The sequence below is a fragment of the Cicer arietinum genome, chromosome 8 (genome assembly GCF_000331145.2).
Source record: "Cicer arietinum cultivar CDC Frontier isolate Library 1 chromosome 8, Cicar.CDCFrontier_v2.0, whole genome shotgun sequence".
Classification (NCBI taxonomy): Eukaryota; Viridiplantae; Streptophyta; class Magnoliopsida; order Fabales; family Fabaceae; genus Cicer; species Cicer arietinum.
This window is the reverse complement of record NC_021167.2, coordinates 9,578,057-9,600,315: the sequence shown is the minus strand read 5'-3', so window position 1 is coordinate 9,600,315 and position 22,259 is coordinate 9,578,057. Positions and strand designations below refer to the sequence as shown.

At 32.9% G+C, this 22,259-nt stretch overlaps 3 protein-coding genes across 4 annotated transcripts; 1 reads left to right on the top strand and 2 right to left on the bottom strand.

Moving 5' to 3' along the window:
* Positions 1-981: 981 nt before the first annotated feature.
* LOC101496810 (O-fucosyltransferase 39) lies at positions 982-5,423 on the top strand. 2 transcript variants are annotated; one of them, XM_004509720.4, is made up of 10 exons: positions 983-1,229; positions 2,316-2,378; positions 2,498-2,579; positions 2,694-2,764; positions 2,860-2,948; positions 3,051-3,254; positions 3,412-3,682; positions 3,928-4,155; positions 4,252-4,449; positions 4,932-5,423. In XM_004509720.4, exons 1-10 carry the CDS (start codon positions 1,140-1,142, stop codon positions 5,139-5,141), a joined length of 1,506 nt encoding a protein of 501 aa, XP_004509777.1. In that variant the 5' UTR covers positions 983-1,139; the 3' UTR covers positions 5,142-5,423. The 2 variants fall into 2 exon arrangements, with proteins under 2 accessions (XP_073220482.1, XP_004509777.1); XM_073364381.1 differs by lacking the exon at positions 2,316-2,378 and having other exon boundaries at positions 982-1,229.
* Positions 5,424-6,086: 663 nt separating this feature from the next.
* On the bottom strand, positions 6,087-16,453 carry LOC101496475 (mechanosensitive ion channel protein 2, chloroplastic-like). Its single transcript, XM_012718411.3, is given in 16 exon segments — positions 6,087-6,298; positions 6,745-7,538; positions 7,644-7,700; positions 8,657-8,770; positions 8,870-9,037; positions 9,197-9,307; positions 9,417-9,566; positions 13,459-13,519; positions 13,844-13,957; positions 14,059-14,156; positions 14,248-14,328; positions 14,331-14,376; positions 14,456-14,619; positions 15,290-15,352; positions 15,441-15,633; positions 16,306-16,453. Coding segments are annotated over 15 exon segments (2,100 nt in total). The 5' UTR covers positions 15,516-15,633; positions 16,306-16,453; the 3' UTR covers positions 6,087-6,294.
* A 1,030-nt stretch (positions 16,454-17,483) lies between these two features.
* LOC101513428 (uncharacterized protein At4g38062-like) lies at positions 17,484-20,813 on the bottom strand. Its single transcript, XM_004509757.1, has 2 exons — positions 20,683-20,813; positions 17,484-19,848 (listed from the first exon to the last, which is right to left on the bottom strand). The coding sequence occupies exons 1-2, from the start codon at positions 20,811-20,813 to the stop codon at positions 17,484-17,486; spliced, it is 2,496 nt and encodes an 831-aa protein (XP_004509814.1).
* Between the last annotated feature and the right edge of the window lie 1,446 nt (positions 20,814-22,259).

The following is a 22,259-nucleotide window of genomic DNA, read 5'->3' as shown; positions in this document are numbered from 1 at the left end:
TTTTAGTGATATAAAAAAAATCCAAATCTTATAATAGGTTAAAAAGAAAGGGAAAGTGTCATTAAATTCAACCACTAACCATCGAGTGGCTCCATCTACATAACTACATAAACAGTGATTTATCATGGCAAAAAGGGTAGATTCTCATATTTTGGTTGTTGAAGGTAGAAAGAGAGTGCACAAGTTTACCACCTTTCATGTGTCGGTGGTCACAGAAAACAACAAAACAAAAGAAAAAAAGTGGTTTTCATCTTGCATTGTTGCGTTGTGTTGTTAACTCGTGAGTGAATGAAATAAAATAATATATAATAAAATAAAAAAGCATTTCTTCCACATCCACATACACACCATATGGTAACGGTCTAATCTACCACTACTAAACCAAAATACCAACACCTGTCACTCTTCCTCATTCTCATTTCTTCTTACAAGCTTTTCTTAGCATAATAAAAAAGTACTTCTCGCTTTAAAATACATTAAATAATTTACAAAATAAAATTTTTACCTTGAAAAATAATATTTAAAAAAAATTAAATACACAAATTTTAAAATATTATTTTTAAATTTAATTTCCTACATATATCATCTTAAAAATTCATTACTTAATAATTTTTTAATCAAATAACATGTAACTAAACTCACATATATTAAACGCTGAATTAATATTCGAGATATATTTAACATTAAACATTAAACAAAAATTCCTTTGTCAACTAGACTCTAATGGTGTAGTCTAGCCCTTTCCTCTTTCTATAGACATGGTTATGGTTACTTGGTAACATTTGATTAATAAAAATGCTAAGTTTGTTCTTTTTATCTTAGTGGGTCCACTGCGCCAACCCCATCATCATAATTCAATTCGGTGACTTAAGCCAGGTGTCCATGTGAACTTAATACTCTCTCTCTCTCTCTTCTCTTTCTCTCTCTCTCTCTCTCTCTCTTCACAAACCTCCAAAGAACATACTATATATATAAAAAAGATGATTATTTTGATGCTGGGGTCAGCTCTATTATCTTCCTCCTCTTCTTATTTTCTTCTTCTTCTTCTTCAACATTAGTACTTCATTCACATTCCTGATTTCATTGGAAGGGTCAAAAGGGTCATTTTATAGATCCAAGGCTGAGGAGCTCCGTTTGCCATGACCATGGAGCTCTATTGCAGAGCAGCAACACTTGTTTTCTTCACCCTTTTAAGTTTCAGTTATGCCTCTTCTTCTTCTATGTACTCGGTGAGTTCATTTTTCTCTTCTCAAAAGCTTTTTTTTTTTTTTTTTTATTGAAAGTTATTTTGTTGCTCTTTCCAATTTTGGTGGAACAGTAACTTTACCGTTATGGTTTTTATTTCATTTTCAGTAATTGGTATTTTTTTTTTTGTGTTTTTTTTATATGTATGTTTGTTTAATGGTTGTTTGCGGAAGTGAAAGCTCAGTTTTATGTATTTACCTACTAGTGTTTTTATGATTTGTTTTTTTGTTACTTGGTTTTATTATCAGAAATCTTTTGATTTGCATACTAAGTTTTTTTTTTTTTTTTTAAATTGAATTTTGTTTGATCACCATTTTTGTATGTGTTTGGGTGGTGGTGGTGAAAGAAACTACAGGGGATTTAGGTTAATTTTAATAATATATTAGAATAAATTAGGTAAAAATTGATATTAGTGTTTAGATTTCTTTCTGATTATGAACATATTGAATTTGACAGCTTGAAAATAGCCACACAAAGGATTAATTGATTCGATTGGGTTGGTTGGGTTGGCTTAATTTGTGTAACTAATTTAAGAGACTATTAATTGTAGATCATATGGTCCAGGATATCATTTACTCATTTAGGGTTGGTTGGGTGAGTTTCTTTGTTTTTACTTGTTATAAATTTGAACAAATCCAAATTAATAAAAAAAACTGATTTGCAAAATTATTATTTCAGTTAGAATTATATGAAATTGTGTCTGATGTAAGGCTTTCTTATGATACTGAATAATAAATTTTATAATGCTTGGTTGGCTTCTGGACCTCGTTTTGGAATAAATATTGGACCTTGCTCTAGAAAAATTTATTTCACAATTAAGCTGTCAATAGGGTGAACTTATCATACCATTTATTATCACGGTCATAGTTCGGTTGCATTGTAGAAGTCCCTTAATTCATATTATCTATAATATATGTAATTTGTTGAACTATGTTAAAAACACCAAAAGTCATTTGTAAGAAAAGATATTTCATTTCAACAACATCGTCATGTTCAGTTCCTAAGCGTCTCGTTATGTTTTTATTTTATTAGCTTTCCATGTCTTATAACTTGGAACATGCTTTATGTAGGAATTGAATCCTATAAAACCTAGGCACTCACGCCTTCTCAGGAGCGCTGTGCAGCGTGAAACTGTAAGAGTTAATTGAACAGTGAATGCTTTCCTTTAATTGCTTGAACTTTGGTTTGTGTTAGCAGTGGTTGTTCATTTTGTATAATTTTATAATTTTTGAATTGTTTTTTCCTTGTGAAGCCGACATCACAGCTTTCTGAAATATGGACACCTCTGGAAAACCAAGGTTGGAAACCTTGCGACGAATCTAGAAACAAACCAAGTGAGTGAAATTAATCATTTACTGTATTTTGTTTTATTTTTAAGAACACCTGTGTTTGGTTATGTACATTGCTTTATCTAATATTTTTTGTGACTGGAACTTGAATCAAAACAGCATTACCAGAGAAGTCTGAAGGATACATCCAAGTATTTCTTGATGGTGGTCTGAACCAGCAAAGGATGGGGGTATGTATTTAAAGCCTGTCAATTAGATCAAACGTTTCTTTTTCGTGCATACAGAAGATTTATAATTTTTACTTGGTGTTTAATTATTTTTTTAGATATGTGATGCAGTTGCTGTTGCAAAGATACTGAATGCAACTCTTGTGATTCCATACCTTGAATTAAATCCTGTGTGGCGGGATTCAAGGTAATGGCAGAAATTAGAATTACAATTTTTTTGCGTTATTTTGTTCCGTGGATTGTGCACGATGTAATTTAATATACTGAGTTTGGTTATGTTTCTCTGCAGCTCATTCATGGATATATTTGATGTGGATCATTTCATTGATGTATTGAAGGATGATATTTCTATAGTTAAGGAGCTTCCCGAAGAGTACTCGTGGAGCACAAGGGAGTACTATGCTTTGGCTATTCGAGATACCAGAATCAAGGCTGCACCTGTACATGCGTCAGCCAACTGGTATCTGGAAAATGTCTTGCCTGTTCTTCAGAGGTTGGCAGTTTAACAGAATCTTTTACTTTAAATTCTAGTGCATTCTTTACTCAAATTTCGGGACCGGTTATTTTAACAATAGGTCATTCAATGACTAAGCTAGACATCTAATTCATAATTACTTCCTTGTTCTTAAATTGTGTATTGTTTGATACAGTTATGGTATTGCTGCGATCTCTCCATTTTCTCACCGCCTGACTTTTGACAACGTGCCTATGGATATCCAACACTTGCGCTGTAAAGTCAACTTTCAAGCTTTAGTCTTTGTTCCACATATCAGAACACTTGGAGATGCCCTTATCAGCCGCCTCCGCAATCCCCAACCCTCTAATGAAGAAATGAGCTCCAACTACCTTCAAGAGGTCACAAGTTCAGATGATAATAAAAATGCAGGGAAGTTCGTTGTTCTGCACCTCCGATTTGATAAGGTATTTCTCTTCCTCATTTATTATCATCATCATCTCTCTCTACAAGCTTGTAAACTTTGTTTCTGTGTGTTTTTGTTTCTCTTATTTTGTTGGTACAACAATCTTTACATTTGAGGAGTGTCAGCAACACGCTCTCTAACACAAACTTTCCAGCACACTCCTTTATTTTGTTCTATTTTCACTCTTTCACTCTATTGTTACATGCAGCTGCAAATTGAGTAAGTTTATGTAATATTTTATGGCAGGATATGGCAGCTCATTCCGCCTGTGATTTTGGTGGTGGAAAAGCCGAAAAGTTGGCCCTTGCAAAGTATCGACAGGTAATTTGGCAAGGAAGGGTCCTTAATTCACAATTCACTGATGAAGAGTTGAGGAGTCAGGGTCGTTGCCCAATGACTCCCGAGGAGGTTGGATTGTTGCTAGCAGCTATGGGATTCGATAACAGCACCCATTTATATCTCGCCTCTCACAAGGTTTAATCACGTTGATTAGTCGAGACTTGTTCATTTTAATTAATGCTTGCGTTTTTAAATGATTATGTTTTTTCTAAAATGCTTTCTCTTTTCTAGGTCTATGGTGGAGGAGCAAGGATTTCAACTTTGAGGCAATTGTTTCCTCTGATGGAGGACAAAAAGACCCTTGCTTCGTCTTTCGAGCGTGCTCAGATAAAGGGAAAAGCTTCTCTATTAGCCGCACTTGACTACTACATCAGTGTGCATAGTGACATCTTCATTTCTGCTTCCCCAGGAAATATGCACAATGCATTGGTGAGTTCTCCCCTAGATATAGTACCATATAGATGATGACTCCTAGCGTTGCCAATATTAGTAGCTAGTTTAGACTCTAGAATGATGGTGATGGACCTTGACTTAACCATGTTTGGATAAACAACTTAAGCGTTTATAAAAAAAATTAAAACAAAGTCAAACTTTTTTAGTATAAACTATATGTTGTTTTCATGAGTTCTCCCAAATAGGCACATATGTTTATGTCAATAGGTATGCCTCAATAAACTAAAATAAGTCAAATCCAAACAGGCCTCTAACCATGTTGTGGCCAGCAAATTCTGAATGTTCATTCATATTCATTATGCGATGCCATTAGCCAGGAAAAAATAATTCCTTTCATTAAGAGACATTTATGATAGGTTGTCATTTAATAACATGTAATTATGAAGTACCGCAAAGTTGTTGAATCAGTTGAATTGAATTGAATTTATTAATGATAATGAATGCTTTGTTGATGATAGGTTGGACACAGGACTTACTTGAATTTAAAGACTATAAGGCCAAACATGGCATTGATGGGTCAACTGTTCTTGAATAAAACCATGGAGTGGTCAGAGTTTGAGCATGCAGTGGTTGAAGGTCATGAAAATAGACAAGGTCAACTCAGGCTTAGAAAGCCTAAACAATCCATATACACATATCCTGCTCCTGATTGCATGTGCCAAGCTTAATATATACGCATTAGATTGCTTACAGATTAGTATCCTGTATTTTATAGTTCAGTCAGTGTCTTATTATTTGAGATTTGCATATGGTTAATAAAAGCATTACCACTAATCCTATTCATGAGGGGTTTGTCCATGATGTTCTTGGTAAGAGTGCTTGATAATAGTATAGGTAGTAGTTGTAGTAGTCATGTGTGAGAGATGTATGTATGAGATGAGATGATGGCATTCTTAGCAGGAGCAATATTATTTATAATTCAATAACAGGAGCCACATTGTTGTTTATCATTCATTCATTTATATCATGCTTTTTGCTTAAATCACGTTATAGCCTATAGGGTAGTTTACAGTTCGTTACACAAGAGTTATATGTTACAGTAGACACATTATTCGGGTAAATGGTAGCATAATAAACATCTAAAAGATAATTTAAAATAAAATACATTGGTTTCTACAAGACTATCTTCAAAAATAAATCTGCTGGCCAAGGCAACCAACCATGTTTAAAGAATTGTTTAGTACCAGTACCAAATAGTACAGAAGCAATTCGAATAATAATTATGAGGGGTTACTCTCTTCCATTTTGGTCCCAATTTTTTCCCACCCCAATAGCCTACTAATTTTATCACTCAGCTAATATTGAATTTATTGACCTGTCTTGGGCATTCAACCAAATGGGGTTATAAGTAAAAACAGTACTTCTTTTCTTCCCACTATTGCTGGCCGTTAAAATCATATTGCACCACTTAAGGCAAAATTTTCATTTTTGTCAAATATTTTACTTTAGCAGCTGTTTACATTTTGGTTTATATGTTTATGTAAGAAATCATTTGAATTTTAAAGACCCATTCAAATATATAAATTATTTGTTTATATGCTCTTCAAATTCGCACCATCCATATGTAATGTGAATCTCATCATTTTCTTAACAATGAACATCACACGCCACAATAGAAAAATAAGCCACATTTGTAACAATGACCGGTGCTTGCACTATTGCACATAAAATGTGTATATTTCATTACATGTCACTGTCATTTTATTTAGGTAATGTATGGATATGCTTTTGTAATAAAAATTTCACGTTCCAATTTATATCGAACGTGGATTTCCTGAAGCTTTAAAGTGTAGCTTCCAACTCACCGCACGCTGCTGCCATTTAACTGCAAGAACAAACACCCACTTAAAGAACAAGGAAGCTGCAGCAGCAACAACCAAAAACAAAAAACATTATCTGTCTCACAAATAAGTAGGGATTTAAAGAACAATGAAGATCCAAACTTATTTTATTCTTTTTTCTCATTTCTGCATCATGGGTTATCTTCTAGTAAGAAAAATCCATGTTAGTCAGTTAGACAGTATAATCGAATCATATCAATATGCATCGCTAAAACAGCAAAAATGGTAAATATTACAATATTAGCCCAAAACCTGAGGGGAATATGATATGAACTACATTAAGTGATAATATATACAGCTTCTCATGGATGGGAATGTGGTTCTTATTTTCAGCTGTGTACATAAAAGTTGGAAGACTAAGCCTTCAAACAACTAACTAGTTAAACTCGCTGATAACTAAAAATTCCTCTAGGAGCAACTACAATCTTACTTTACATTCCCATCAGTAGCTTTTGGAGATCCATTTCCACCCTGGAATGCAGCCATTTCCTTTGCATCTTGAGTTGTCACTGTGTCATTCCCCTCATCAATAGGAAGTGTCCTCTTTGATCCCTCCAATGCAACTCCCAGTACTAGATTCTCTTCAAGAACAGGCCTAGATGGAGCAGATTTCCTTTCTCCTTGCTGTTTTGTTGGCATATTTGTAGGAAGTCCATTGGCTTTGTCAGTGTTGGTTGTTGATGAGAAAACTAGGTTATCAGAGTCGATGTTTGGCTTGATGTTTTTAATGGTTTGACCCTTGGAGTTGGAAATAGATGACATTTCTGGCACCTCTACATTTTCCTTGTTTAAATTTGATTTAAGTGTCTTGTTTTCACCGACTTCATGGTCAGGTTTAGAGTTTCCATTTACATCGGAATTAAATGCTATGACTTTGGCATTCACCTCAGAGTCATCTTGAGTTCCTCTAACCTTGATATCTGGTGCTCCTGTTGGTCCAACTTTGTCATCTGTCTTGATATCGAGTTTGTTTCGCACAGTTGTCTTGTTATCTTGATCAACAGTTGCACGTGCTGATCGACTTTTCATTTTATCATCTGCATTGTTCTTGTAAGGCGATTCAATCACTAACAGTGGACGGTTAGTTACTGTTCCAGCAGAATCTGTGTATGGTATGTTATCCAAGTCAGCATCACTATATATTTTCTGCAGGGTACGAACTGGTGTTGCAAGCCGGGCTCGGTGATGGCTGATAACTCTAAGAAGATCCAATAGTATAGTTTCCTGTTTTTAAAATCCAATAGATGGAATATCAGATGAATCCTTCATCAAACTAAACTGCTGGCCAGAACAAGGAGCATATTCTATATTAATAAGAAGTATTCTTACCTTAACACACAAATATTCTTCAAAATGTGAGGTCTTAACAAAACAAGACACCAGAATCTGTGAAAATCAGGAAAACAAAAAATGTTATGTTTTATATTAAATACATAACTATCATAAGATAGCACACTAATAATCATCTGGACAATAGTTTGATTTGATCATGATCAAGGAATACTCCAAGCTGTCAAATGTAAGTACACAAATTTGATTGAAAGAACAAAAAGAGAAGGTAAGGGGGAAACTTTTCAGATGTAAATCTGCACAAATGAAGATAGATGCACATGTAACTAAGGCAAACTAGTGTTTATTCAAGCTCCTACACTGTACGAATGTAAGTGTTTAGCCATGACTTTTATAATGTAACCTCAAATGGAACTAATATTAAAGTAAGTGTAAAGCACACGTGGAAGAAAGCCAAAGTTTAGAAGTCAATTGGCAATGAAATCTAGAGATATACTCTCATCGTCTCACAATGAGTATCGTTTCAAGATTTCCATACATATTAAGAAATGCAATAATTAGAAGAAAGAGATGTCATTTTACCAAACTATCCATTTTAACTATTAGTGGGTTTTTCACTATTATCAATGCAAAGTATAATAATATTTTGGAAGTTGTGTATATAGTAATCATTGAAGGGTAGTATAGGAAAAAAATATTTAAAATTGCATTGAAAATTGTGAATGGCATTCATTGAGACAAATTTTATTTTTGCTAAAGTGACACTCATTATGAGACAGAGGAAGTATTATTTAAAGCACTCGAGCCAAAGGTAGGCAGCAGATTAAAAACTACAGCAATTCTGTCCTTCTGAAACAGAAAGCTACCTCAGTCTAATAACACAAACCACAGAAGGAATTTTTCCTCTGTATTGTTTATCGCACAACTGTGTACTGTGGCTAACAACTTTCAGAAAAGAGGAATAAAGAATTATTCTTATTTAAGACCCCTATCATTTAGCACAGAATAATTGATTGCAAGATACAATAACAGGCTAACCAGTTCATACATACCATAAGAGCCTGGTTTTCAGGGTTTATATTGTCCAAAAATACTCTCCTGTGCAACCTCTGCTGCTCAACTTGAGGATTTTTGGCTAATACTTTCCGCATGTCAGCAACAATGTTCTGCAGAAGCATTAAAACCATTTGTCATTGGGAAAAATACCATAAAACACTATATTGGTGAAAAGCGATTTCAATAAAAACAACAAAATTATTTCTTACATTAATCTTATTTACATCCAAATGACTAATGGCTAGGTGGGTTTTGATTCTCCAATGTGTTTTTTGACTGAGGTTCCGCACAACATTCACTGTAAATTTGTGGTTTGGAATGTGTACAGCTTCACGATCTTCACCTCGAATGATTGTTGGTGACCACCAGCCAACATGCTGCATAGCAAGAAAACATCTATGCCTAACTCAGAGATCTCAAAATCACTACACCGTATTATATGATTTCTTTCTGTTAGTTATTATATAAGCAAAACATGATACATATTTAATATATGATTCCCACATTCAATAGTTAAAAAGTGCAATTTAACACACCTCAACAGTGCCAGAAACCTCATATCCTTCAATCTTCGTTTGAATCCATTCATTTACCACAAACGGCCGAGTAGCATGAATCATCGCGCTTGAAAGGAAGTTTGTAAATATCTAAACCAATGATATTTAATGTAAATAAGTTCTGCAATATCATAGCTACCACTAAAATAGTGAAATACAAGAGAATTGGGATGATTATAAGCAACAATAAATCTCAAACCTCACGACCAGCAAGAGTCAACAAAACTGTCCCAAAACCTCCTGCAGTGACCCATTTCTGGGTGGAGAAGCCCAGCAATTCCATAAACAATGAAAAGGCAGCAATCCATACTGCAGAATAAACAGCTTTGCCTGCAAATTGGAACCCCATCTGACAAAAAACAGATAATTCATTATACGTTTGAATTGAAACCACAACTAGTAACCAAGCAATTAACTGAAATCCAGGTTTTCACAATTATTATCTTCAATACATAGTAGTTGTAAAGCTACTTGTTTTTTAACTCAAACCTGGGAGCTATCATATTTTGTTCAAGTGCTTCCAGTTCTACATGTGTTAGGACTTAGATTTGTAGTTAGTTAATAAAATAATTAGTTGATGAGTTAGTTAGTTGAGGTTGTTATAAGGCTACTTGTATAATTAGGGAGGTTAGGGAGTTAGAGAGAGATCATTGAATATTTGTAATTGTGAATAGAGTATTCTCTATTGTGAAGGGGAAATTCTTGGAGGAGAGATTTCTCTCCTAGTTCTTTCTGTTAGAATATTAAAAAATATCCTATAATATCTATCATACTATATTAGAGTATCTTGAGTTATTTTCTAATATCAATTTATAATCATATAGATATCTTAGAATATCTCTCATTATTATTATGATTTATTCCTGATTTAGGATTGACTCTATGTTTCTCTATAAATAGAGATTAGGATTGAGTCTTTTTTAATCAAGTTAGCATAAAACTATTATCAATAATATTCAAACCCTTATTATTTTCTCTTCTCATTTTCTCTAAAATTCCACAACTTCAACATGGTATCTAGAGCCTATTTCGATCCTCCTTGAACAATCTTGTCGTTATTCCGCTTCTAAGTTCTCGACCATTAGGGAATATAATTATAGTTTTTCTTTTCTAACGTGATATTTTTTTTCTCACACGACACTAGTTTCACTCTTTTCCGTTTAGTTCGCTACTGCCGCCGTCACTATTTCCGGCAAACGACCACCTTTGACTTCGCTCCTTCAAAAAATCACTAAGCGTTTCTATTCATCTTCCTCTGCCGCCGCTGCTCGTTTCTATTTGTATTCATCCACCGCCGCTGCCGCCATGGTGTTCACGCAAAGGATGAACCCTACCTAGCCGCCTCAATCCCTAAGCGCGTCCATATCTTCGAATCGATTCAGGAGGAGCAGCAGATTCGCCTGCTTTCCCCATCTCCAGATCTGATTAAGGTAACGCTTCCTAATGGAAACGTGAAGGAAGGAAAGAAATGACAAACTACTCATTTGGACGTTGCTCGTGAATTCTCAGAATTTGGCCAATAATGCTCTTATTGCTAAGGTTAATTGTGTTCTTTGGGATATGACTCGTCCTCTTGAAGAGGATTCTCAACTTCAGATCTTTAGGTTTGATGATGATGAAGGACGTGACACTTTTTGGCATTCTAGTGCTCACATTCTTGGCCAGTCACATGAGACAGAGTATGGATGCAAGATTTGCATTGGGCCGTGTACTACAAGAGGAGAGGGACTCTATTATGATGCTTTTTGTGGTGACTCGGGATTGAATGATGATCACTTTCAACTAATTGAGGCTGGGGCATTGAAGGCTGTTGCGGAAAAACAGCCCTTTGAGCAGTTTGTGATAACTCTCGCTGAAGCGAGGGAGTTTGCTCGTGGTATGATGAGGAAGATGTCTCAATTTACTAGCACGTTGCTTGCGATTCTTATGAAAATGCTTTTGGATATTGAGGATGATCCAGCTTGGCACACTGCGGAGACTGAGGATGAAGATGCTGGTGAAACTAGCAATTATAGTGTTGGACAGGAATGTTTGGATAGGTTATCTATATCTTTGGGAGGAGATACGATTGTTCCTGTTGCTTCTGAACAATTAGTTTCATATTTGGCTGCACCTGAGTGGCAAAAACGTCTTGCTGCATTGATTGCACTTGCTCAGATAGCTGAAGGATGCTCAAAGGTCATGGTAAAGAATGTGGAGCAAGTGGTGGCTATGGTATTGAATTCATTTCCTAATCAGCATCCTCGTGTAAGGTGGGCAGCTATTAATGCAATTGGGCAACTGTCTACTGATTTGGGTCCATATTTGCAAGTTCAATATCATCAGGGGGTGTTGCCAGCCCTAGCTGCTGCGGTGGATGATTTTCAGAATCCTCGTGTAGAGACTCATGCTGCTTCAGCTCTGCTCAACTTCAGTGAGAATTGCACACCTGATATTTTAACACCATACTTGAATGGGATAGTTAGCAAACTGCTTGTATTTCTTCAGAATGGTAAACAAATGGTGCAAGAGGGAGCTTTAACTGCTTTGGCATCAGTTGCCGATTCATCTCAAGATCACTTTCAAAAATACTATGATGCTGTCATACCGTACCTAAAGGCTATATGGTCAATGCAACTGATAAGTCCACTTGTAGAGGAGGTCAAAGGTATCTGGTTCGACAATCATTTACGACGTGATCTTTCTCAGTTTGTCTTGCCTTGGTTCGACAATCGTTTACGACGCGACCTTTCTCAGTTTGAATTTCGATCAACGAAAATATGCGTCCTTGTTCAAACAGCCGTTATCTCTCCTGTTTTGGACGCGCTTTCTCACTCCGTTGGTCGATCATGACTTCGTTTCGTTAGAGTTGCACTGCTTCTTCTTTGGTGTTTTTCATGCAATTTAGTTATTACTAATAGATTATAACAGTGGCTTTTATTCTCATCGACAATCATTCTAGTGGTGTCCCTTTTCCCACATATGAATCATATTAGTGATGACTTCTTCCTCCGTTGATAGTTATTTATTTTACGGTGTCTTTTATTTTCATAACTCACTTTATTTTGGCAATTTGTCTCAGATACATTGGCCCCATCTTTGTCAGAGATGTACTGACCTTGCCTTTCTCTAGCTGAAGCATGTCTCTCTTTCCTTGAAGCAAATTCAAGTTTTAATATTTTGAGTCTCCGTTATTATTGGGTTGAAGCTTCCAAATGCAGTTTTTTAGAAGAACGGAGCTTGCTTTGTTCAATTGCTTGCCATGAATTTCTCTCAGGCTGATGATCAATCTGGCTAGGCTATATTTATAACAATTATCTCCGACTTCACATGCATCCCTGAGTTGCCTTTCCATCTTTTTTATTATTTTGTGGAGCAAAACATTGTTTTCTTGTAGCAAGCTAAAGCTTAGTAAGCTTTAACTTAAGGGGGAGTGTTAGAATATTAGAAAATATCTTATAATATCTATTATATTATATTAGAGTATCTTGAGTTATTTCCTAAGATTAATTTATAATCATAGAAATATCTTAGAATATCTCTCTATTATTATGATTTATTCCTGATTTAGGATTGAGTCTATGTTTCTCTATAAATAGAGATTAGTATTGAGTCTTTTGTAATCAAATTAGCATAAAACTATTATCAATAATATTCAAACCCTTATTATTTTCTTTTCTCCTTTTCTCTAAAATTCCACAACTTCAACACTTTCTTAGGAATCCAAATCTTGGGTTCCTAACAACATGATTTTCTTTATGTAAATTAAAATTAATCTACTGAATTGCTAATAGTCACTATTTGTAATACAAATCGAAAGGGGAAATGGTAAATCTACAAACACAAATAAATACACACCATTACTTCATCCAAATTTGATTGTAAGCAAAAATATCTAAAGTCATGCTAGTTAAGATTTTTAGTTAAAACTGCAAATAATTTTCTTAATGCAATAAAAGAAGTAAGAGTATTTTCTAAACTGCCCTTAATAGTATTTTATTAATTGTATGGAAGCATATGAAAGATATCATTAAAATGGCGAGATTATTTGAGATTTGCTTATATTTTGGACCACCAAATTAGTTTCTTTTGCTTATAATTGATATAGGGTGGAGTATATAGATGGGTAATTATATTGGCGACCTTTTGTTACCAGCTAATTGATTATTGATTATATAAATATATATATATATATATAATATGTATAAACTTCATATTAGACTGTAACATCAATTGCCTTTACATAGAGAAAAGTTACCAACATTTCTTGTCTCGCTTGCATCAGTACTCTCTGCTACAAATTTCTGTGCTTGTTGAATTACACTGCATAAGAGTATTACACAATTAGTTTATGGAAGCAAGAAGCAAAACTTAATAAGAACCACATATTGGATCTAGTGATCAGGGGAAAATTCTTAAGCATGCTACAACGACGATGTATTTTGAAAACATTCAGCAGCGTTGTTCAATAAAGCAAAAAAATAAGAGGGTGCGTCACAATTCGTCTAAATAATTGAAAATCAGACATGGCTTCTCATGAAAGGGGGAAGAAAATCCTAAATAGCTTAATTAACTAGTAGCACGAATAAGTGACCAAACGTTTCATCAATTTCAAGAGATATTCTGAAGGTAAGGAGATAGGCACACCTTGATAAACAATAGGCGAAAGCCACTACAGTTGACAATGATTTAACAAAATTCAAAAGTCGTTCCTTAACAGCCTGGCTAGCTTCTGTAGGTAAAATTACTGGCTCAAATGCTCTGCAATTAGCCAACAGTTCAGTATGTGGAGAATAGGTTTATCAGCAAAAGATGTAACGCATTCATCTTCAGATAAAGTTATTATTTTGTAACAGTGAAACCTGCAAATAAGTACGGCTCCAGTCCATAACAGTAATGGTCGAAGGTATGAAGTTACTATGTAATGAGTGGTACTCTTTTTCCAACTATTATCACTCCTCTGCAGAATACAGCGTGCACTATTAGACTTACGTGTCAACCGCATTGAATTTGTTAGTACAAGATGAATAACAGAGAAATTGCTAAATCACCTGAAAGAACAGTTTCCTTGTCTGAAACATTAATGGTCCAACACCCCATACTGCAAAAATGATAATGCCAACAGCAGGAAAGGAATCAACTTTACAATGACTGAACTATTTTGTAACACATTACAGCACCTGCAGAAAATTATGTTAGTGTATAGCATTAAAAAAATATAGTACTTAAATTTGTACGCTTGATGGCAACAAAATTCACCTTGCCAGCACTGTAGTAGCCACCTTGACAGCAGGAAGACCAATTCCTTGTCCGGGCACTAAAAAACAATGACATTTAAAAGAGCGGGATTTGCAAGACAATGTAAGTGTTGACCTGTTTACATGACGGAGGTGTTGAAGACCCCTGTAGTCCTGTTTCATGAACTGCAATGGAAGATTGTCTATCAGTTACTTTCTAGTGCAAAAGAAAATAGTCATGCAATTTCTTTAATCTTGAAGAGGCATTATTTTTAATCTAATCATTACTAATGTATAAATTATCAACATTCAAGCATCATTAAATACAGGCGTACAAGTAGCACATTATTGCCTGACAATATTACAGATACTGGCACAATGCTGAATGTGTCATTCATCGAAGTAAAAAGAAAGAAAAAATGCTGTGAAATTTTATATGCTAGCGATGGGATAATGAATTTTGTTGGGTTCCTGTTCAGCCCAATTGTTGGGAGTAGGCCCAAGACCCATTATCCCATCAGCTATACATAATAACCTTTGCTGATAGGTGTGTTATAGATCAAATCACATAGGCAAAAGTAATGTTAAGACAAGCAAATGACAGAAGACAAAAAAATGCATGTATAATCAAAATCAAACTGTACCAAGAAGTCTAGGGTTCAAACACTGAAAACTAACATAGCCACTAACTAACATTTGCCTATATAAAAAAAGTACCAAGAAGCCTGTAATTCAAAGAAAATGGGCACAGTTGCATGTTAGGCTACAGTTTCACAACAACACCACAATATTTTAGCACGCGATTTACACATTGAATTAAGCAACACAACAATATCTCAATGTTTTAAGAACATACCGAAACTGGATACGAAGGAAATGTATTGAATAACTGTGATTTGCATCTCCCCTTTACCCTCCTCTGTAAACCATAAAGTGGTGAAAAAAGTGAGAAATTTGCAAAACTGAACCCTGCACAAAGAACGCAGAACTGAAGATATTTCTAGTACCTGATCTATATTGAAGCTCAGGTTCCTGCAAAATCCCAATCCATGGGACAGTTGCAGGGAACCAGGAAGAGCCATTATTGTATTAAAATTGATGGCCAAGTACTATTCCAGACTTTGATACAATTCAACACAAAAGTCTATACTCTATAGAGATTGTTTCAGATAGACTTTGACAATCTTTCAACTCAGTTTCCTGCAGCTAAATCGATATTAATCACGTGAAGCATCAGAAAGGTTAAGGATATCAAACATGTAAACTTCACTTAGCCTTAATTCTACACACACACACAAAATAACAGTAGTATAACTCCAAAATAACTGAAACTAATTCTTGATGGAAGACATCACAAGTTCACAACACATAATAGAAACCTAAATAAATATCTATTGTTGTCAAATAGCGGTTATAGTAGGTACTTTAAACAAATCACTATTGTTCTCCAATACGCCATTCAGTACAAACTACCAAATATTGTAAAACCGTAGCATCATATAAAACCGTAGCGTATCAAAATTTAAACAAACCGTTGTTTTTCAGCAATTGGCAACACCGAAAAAACCCTAATTGTCTCTAACATTTGGGGTACAGACATTAAATTCTTGTACAATTAACTTAGCATCAAATTCTGGTTATATCAAAAAAAAAAAAAACTTACCATAAAATTCTTTTAGAACTTAAAAAGCTAACTTACCCTTAATTCGAAACCACCAAAACGGAACAATTTAATGAGTTAAACATTAAAATTAGGTTATAAACAGAGAAGCACACGAAATTGAATGAAATAACGAATGTGGAATGAACGGGAAAATTGAAAATAAAATAATTAAAATTCGGTAAGGTTTGGAGAATTAATTGGTTGGTTACCTGTGATGATGATGATGAAGAAGTCTTAATTCTTAGAATTGGAATTTAGTGTATCTGCTTCTACGAGGCGCAATGCAAATGCAAAGGACACAGAACAAAAAAACATAATCTTTTTTGTTTTTATTTAATTTTAATTTAAAAATGTTAATTAATATACTACTTTGTGAACCACGGATATGATTTCCACGTGTCCCCCATAAACATTCACGTTTCTTTTTTCTATTTTTTATTTTTTGGTATAAAAAAAACATTCACGTTTCTGCACTGTCTCAAGCACCAATTGTTTTTTTTTTCACCTATTATTTTATGTCAATTTGTTGTTTTTCTTTTTGGGATAAGTTAATACAGTCATTTTCATAAGCTAGTATTTTCAAGATAAGTTTATTTGAAAGTTGGATCAAATTATACTTCATAATAAAACTCCTGCTAAATAAGAAAATGACATCAGAAAGTAAATTCTAAATGAATTTTATCGCCTAAAATTCATAGTTCTACATTACTTAATTATTTGTATATATGTACTAATTTTTATTTTTTTTATTTGTATATATCAATATTAATTCATGAAAATTACATATATAATTATTGCTAAATTTATGTGAAACTAATGTGATTTAATGAGTTTTATTTGAAGTTGAGTGTAACATAAGAAAATAATCATCTATAACAGTACAATATGACAAATTATAATTCAAATTTTGGTTAAAGGAAACATCGTTCTCAAATTATATTGCATTAATTAAATGTTCCATTCTTTACTCTGCACCATTGTCACACTACTATGCTCCATTTTTATGCAATTTACTTTTATTGCTATTCCACCCTCATAAGTGATTTTTACCATATACCTAAACATTTAGGTTGAGTACTGTAAAAGAAACAAAAAATCTCATTTGAAATCTGCAAAAATATTTGGCAAAAAGTGTAAAATCAGTTGGAAAAAAAAAATGTTACTTGTGCAATATCATAAGCTAGACACATACAAGCCTTGGAAGCTTATGGAAACCACTTGGGGATAAAGTATTGGATGCTTAGAAAAGAAACTAGATGTAAGTTGTGGAACAATTGCATTGAAATTATCACAATAAAAAATAATATAAACAAGCTAAAACAAATGAATTCCATATTATACAATCTAATGAAATATTAATGCTTCAAACTAGCTAGCTAACTTATACTCATGTCATTCCTCTAGGCTCATACAAATCTTTTCTCTTTTGCAACTTATTGTTGAGCTCCTTAAATGGTGACCTTAAATCAGACAAGTTTTCAGGTTTATTCAACCCTGTAGGAGAATGCAATATCATATTCTCATTTTTTAAATTCATTCCTCCTAAACAATCTTTCTCAAAAGACTGAACTAAACTTCTCAATACATCAACAAGTTTAGTGTCAGCATTTGTGCAATCACTCATTTTATCACTCAATCCAAGAACAAAACACAACAAATTCTCCCTTTCAGGTGACAACTTTGTGTCATTTTCAAGCAAACTTCTATTCTCCATCTTTATTTTTTGAAGCAAAACATCTGAGCTTCTTAGCTTACTCTCAATTTTATCAATTAACTCCTTTATTCTTAACTGTTTTGCTTCTATTTCCATTTCAATTTCCAATGCAAGTTGTTTTAATTGAATCCAATTTTGTTCTTGTAATTTCAGTTTGTGCTCCATGTCAATAATGTCATCCTCTAGTTCTTCTATCATTAACTTCTTCTCTTCAATTTCAATAGTAGCTAGAGCCTCAGCTTCTGTTATCTTATCACAAACTTCTTGTAGTTGAATTATTTCAGCTTGTTTCTCAGCTAGTTGTGAATTAAAAGGTATCAAGGTGCTAATAAACTCTTTCTCCAATGAAGTAACATGATGCATGAGTTCATATTTTGCCATGTTTTTTCCCTTTATAGAACTCTCTTTATCAAATTCATTGGTTTTTTCCACATAGTCTTTTGTCTCTCTTACTTTCAATGCTTGCTCCAATAGAAAAACATGTAGTTGTTGATAATTTATTCTATTTTCTTTCTCTTCTAACTTGTAATCCAAGCTATCTTTCTCAAGCTTGAGACTTTCACTGAAATCTACTTGTGCAAGTAGCGATTTTTCTAGTTCTTTTCGCGTTACAATACTTTCTTCAAGATCATTCTTCAAACTTTGAACAAAGGACTTATACATTTTCAATTCAAATTCCATTTCACTTCTTTCACATGTTCTTTCATCCAATTCAATGTTTGGCTTGTTTAAATCACCATAAAATTCCTTTATATGTTCTTTCAAGTCAATTTCCATTCCACACTTTGTTGATTCTTCGAGCAATTCCTTATGCGTCGAATGATTATGCTGCAGTTTCTTGTGCTCAGAAATTTCTTCCTTTAAAACTAGCAGCATCACAGACATTTCCTCATTCAATAACACAATCTCATTATTAAAAGAATGAGAACATTCCAGCTCCTTCTTGAGCTTTCCTATCATTGCAGCTTTAGTTTCCAACGCATACCGATAGTTATCGATCGTTTCTGTCATTTGCTCTAGCTGAAAGTTCCATTCAGTTTGTCTAGCCTTAATAATAGAGACACATTCTTTGTGAGTATGTTCCAAACCTCTAAGATTCGATCGCAATATCGAAAGAGAATACGAACCTCTCCCTTCTTGAATTTGAGATTCTTGAAGTTCTCTTATAGACTTCCTTAAATGATGATTTTCTTGCTCTAACTTCTCATTTAAGAATTTTGATTCTTTATAATTTGCCTCTTGTGTTTTCAATGCATGTCTAAGATCTTCAATATCTTTGTCTTGTTGATTGTTTAAACAATCAAGTTGTAAATTGGCTTTTTGATACTTACTACTAGCACCTTCAAATTGTGACTTTAAATCTAAGACTTCAACTTCCAAAGACTTTCTCTTGATTTCTTCATGTGCAAGTGCTTGTTTGCACATTTGTAATTGATGTTGTAGCTCATGTGATATTTTGACATGAAAATTTAACTTGGTTTGTAGTAATGAAATTTCATCAAGCAATATAGACTTTTCCATACTTGGATCAAACTGTTTTATTAACTGTTCCTTTTTCCATTTCAATTGTTCTTCCACTTTCATGTTTTCCTCCTGTAACTTGTGGAACAAGTCATCTATTTTACCTTGTTCTTTGGATGCTTTAAAATTTTCCTTTTTTTCCAATACCAACCTTTTGGTTTGATCTTCACATTTTTCAAACCTCTCACCATAACCTTCTTCTCTAAGTTTGTCATTTCCAACACATAGGTGTTTGATGTTGGACTCTTTGTTATCTTCATATACTTGTTCTGCATAAATGCTTTCATTTGCTTTTTGGTGAAGTTCTTGTTCCAACTTCTCAACTTTGGAAATAGCTTCTTGTATTTGATTGACTTGTGCATCATGAGATCTCTTCAAGTTCTTAAATGAATTGTTCTTGCTTCTAAGTTCTGCCTTGAGTCTTTCAATTTCAGATTTAGCTTCATCTAGCTCTTCATAAACATTATTCATTGCTTTCTGTTTTACAAATGTGACATTCAAAATACTTGTTTTCCACCTGTGCATAAAAACATAGACAGGAGAATTAGTTACATTGCAGTTTGCAGATAAAGAGACAGTGATTGAATTATTAACACCAGTCGGAATTGCAGTTGACTTAGCATGTTTTTGTTTCACGGATACAAAATTTATTAGGAAAAATAACTTTTCAAGCAATATTTAGTGAGAATTTTATTATTTGGTACCTTTTAAAAAAAAAGTGTTTGCATAGTATTCTCAATTCTGTGTGTTTGTTTCAAGGTTATACCACAAATATTCCTGGAAAATGGATTAGAAATAAACCATTCTCATGTTTGGTAAGAGTTTATAAAAATGATGTATTCTCATTCTCATATATTTCAAACCAAACGTGTATTACCAAACACAAAAAAAAAGGGGGGGAAGTGTATTCACATTCTCATACTCCAAGGAATCAATTTTATAAGGTGAAATAAAACACCCCCTTAGAGGTTATGAATCATAATCTGAACTGAATTTGAGAACATATTACACAAACTATATATGATATAAATATAAATAACTTTTCATGTCATTATAATGCACCTCTAAATTACATAACCTATAAATTGTTACTAGGTTAATTGGTTTAAGCATGAGAAGAAAGTTTATCATAAATAATTACAATTTCATCAAGGCTACATACAATCTGTAATTAGAATCCAAACATATATATGCCTTTTAATTAAAACACAACATGTACATTATTCATTTCGATTAGATTACATTCAAAATGAAATTGAACAATACATTCAACATTGCATATACAATGAAATATAATTGCATGGCTTGAAATGTTTAACCAAATAACTTGTGAAGGAGGAAAATAAATTACCGTGGATAAAGGTGAAACATGAAAGTGACATGAGTTTTTTTGAGCAAAGTGTTGGGTGAAGAAGGTGAAAGGAAAAAGATAGAAGAAGATAAATGGAGAAGGTGGTGATGATTCCATATTACATCATGCATTAACCGTTTTCCTAATCATAAAAACAAAAAATTGGTTTTTATGTTTTTTTTCCTGGCCAAACCCAAAAGTTCTTGTGGGTTTGTTCATTCAGCAGAAAATTGTTATTACTTCCTGAAAATATTAAAATACCCCTATATTTTGGTTTCTATCTTCATAATTTTTGTTTTTTTTTAAATAAAATTAAAAAAACTTCAACAAAAGTGATTTTTTTGTTACAACAAAAGTGACTTTTATCATAGTCATTTTTTAAAATAGGAGTATCTAAAAGTCATAATTATTGTTCATAATTTTTTTTTACCTTAAAAGTTATTTTTATGGTATTTATTTTTGAAAAATATTGTATGCGGGGTAGTTGTATTCATTTTTTTAAAAGAAAATTTATGGTAAAACTTATCTTTACTGTTTTTATTTTTCTTTACCGTAAAAATCATATTTGCAGTATTACTTAAGAATAATAATAATGTGTCCTAGGAAATTAATTTGAAAATGGTATTTTTGGTATAACATTTATTATAAGGGTACAAAAAAAATTGATTGGGGGGGGGTACGTAGATAACAATTTATGTTGAGCTCTCTATTTTGTAGGTAGAACCCTAAATCTTTGCATGACTGAAGTAATCTATTGGTTAAGTGTTGTCACCGCAAGGATAAGGCCTTAGAAGAGTGCTATCCATACCCCTTTTTATTCCTGAACAGTTCTTTTTCACTTTTTTGTTTTAAACCCTTGGATTTCCAAATAGTTCAAAATTTAATTGAAAAGTAAATAATTCTAGTTAAGAATTAATTAAATTATAATTTAAACTAAATTTTTTTAAATGATTTATCTTTAATTAAAATTTATTAATCATTTATGTAATCCTCCCAATTACTTGATTAAATTTTTTTGTTCCCGTGATATTTGTTATATTTATACCAATACATTATTGTTGGCAAATGAAAATCTTAGCAAATCTCTATCATAGAGAAAATTCAGCTTAAAGTTGTGGACGAAATTCTATCATTTAATATTGTTACTTTTAATTTAATTGTTATATTTTAATTCCATATTTAATTAAGATTAGTTTAGTTTGATTTGTTAAAGATTAATTTGAAGATTTTATTTTGTTTAAAATTTAAAATAGAATTGGATAAAATCTAAAATTAGGATTAAATTTAATTATTTTATTTGATAAAGAATAAAATAAAATTTTTTGAATAAAGATAAAATTGGGGAAAAAACTATATCAAAATTTGGTATCTTTATATCTATATCTATATAATATATATTTACAAATCTATCTACAAACTTATTTCACATTGTCATTCTCTCTACAAAATTAAACTTAAATTTAATAGATTTTCATAGTCAAAATCCACCTTGAAATCAATTCATACTTATGATGAATTTAATACAATAAAAATATAAAATTTTAATTAATATGAAACTTAAATTATGTGTGACGTAA

Bases quoted from the DNA above. Each gene is read 5' to 3' on its own strand.
- LOC101496810 (XM_004509720.4), top strand. From the start codon at position 1,140: ATGACCATGGAGCTCTATTGCAGAGCAGCAACACTTGTTTTCTTCACC. The intron at 1,230-2,315 runs GTGAGTTCATTT...TGCTTTATGTAG, and splicing joins CTTCTTCTTCTATGTACTCG to GAATTGAATCCTATAAAACC. The intron at 2,949-3,050 runs GTAATGGCAGAA...GTTTCTCTGCAG, and splicing joins CCTGTGTGGCGGGATTCAAG to CTCATTCATGGATATATTTG.
- LOC101513428 (XM_004509757.1), bottom strand. From the start codon at position 20,813: ATGCATGATGTAATATGGAATCATCACCACCTTCTCCATTTATCTTCT. The intron at 19,849-20,682 runs GTAATTTATTTT...TTTTATGCACAG, and splicing joins ATGTTTCACCTTTATCCACG to GTGGAAAACAAGTATTTTGA.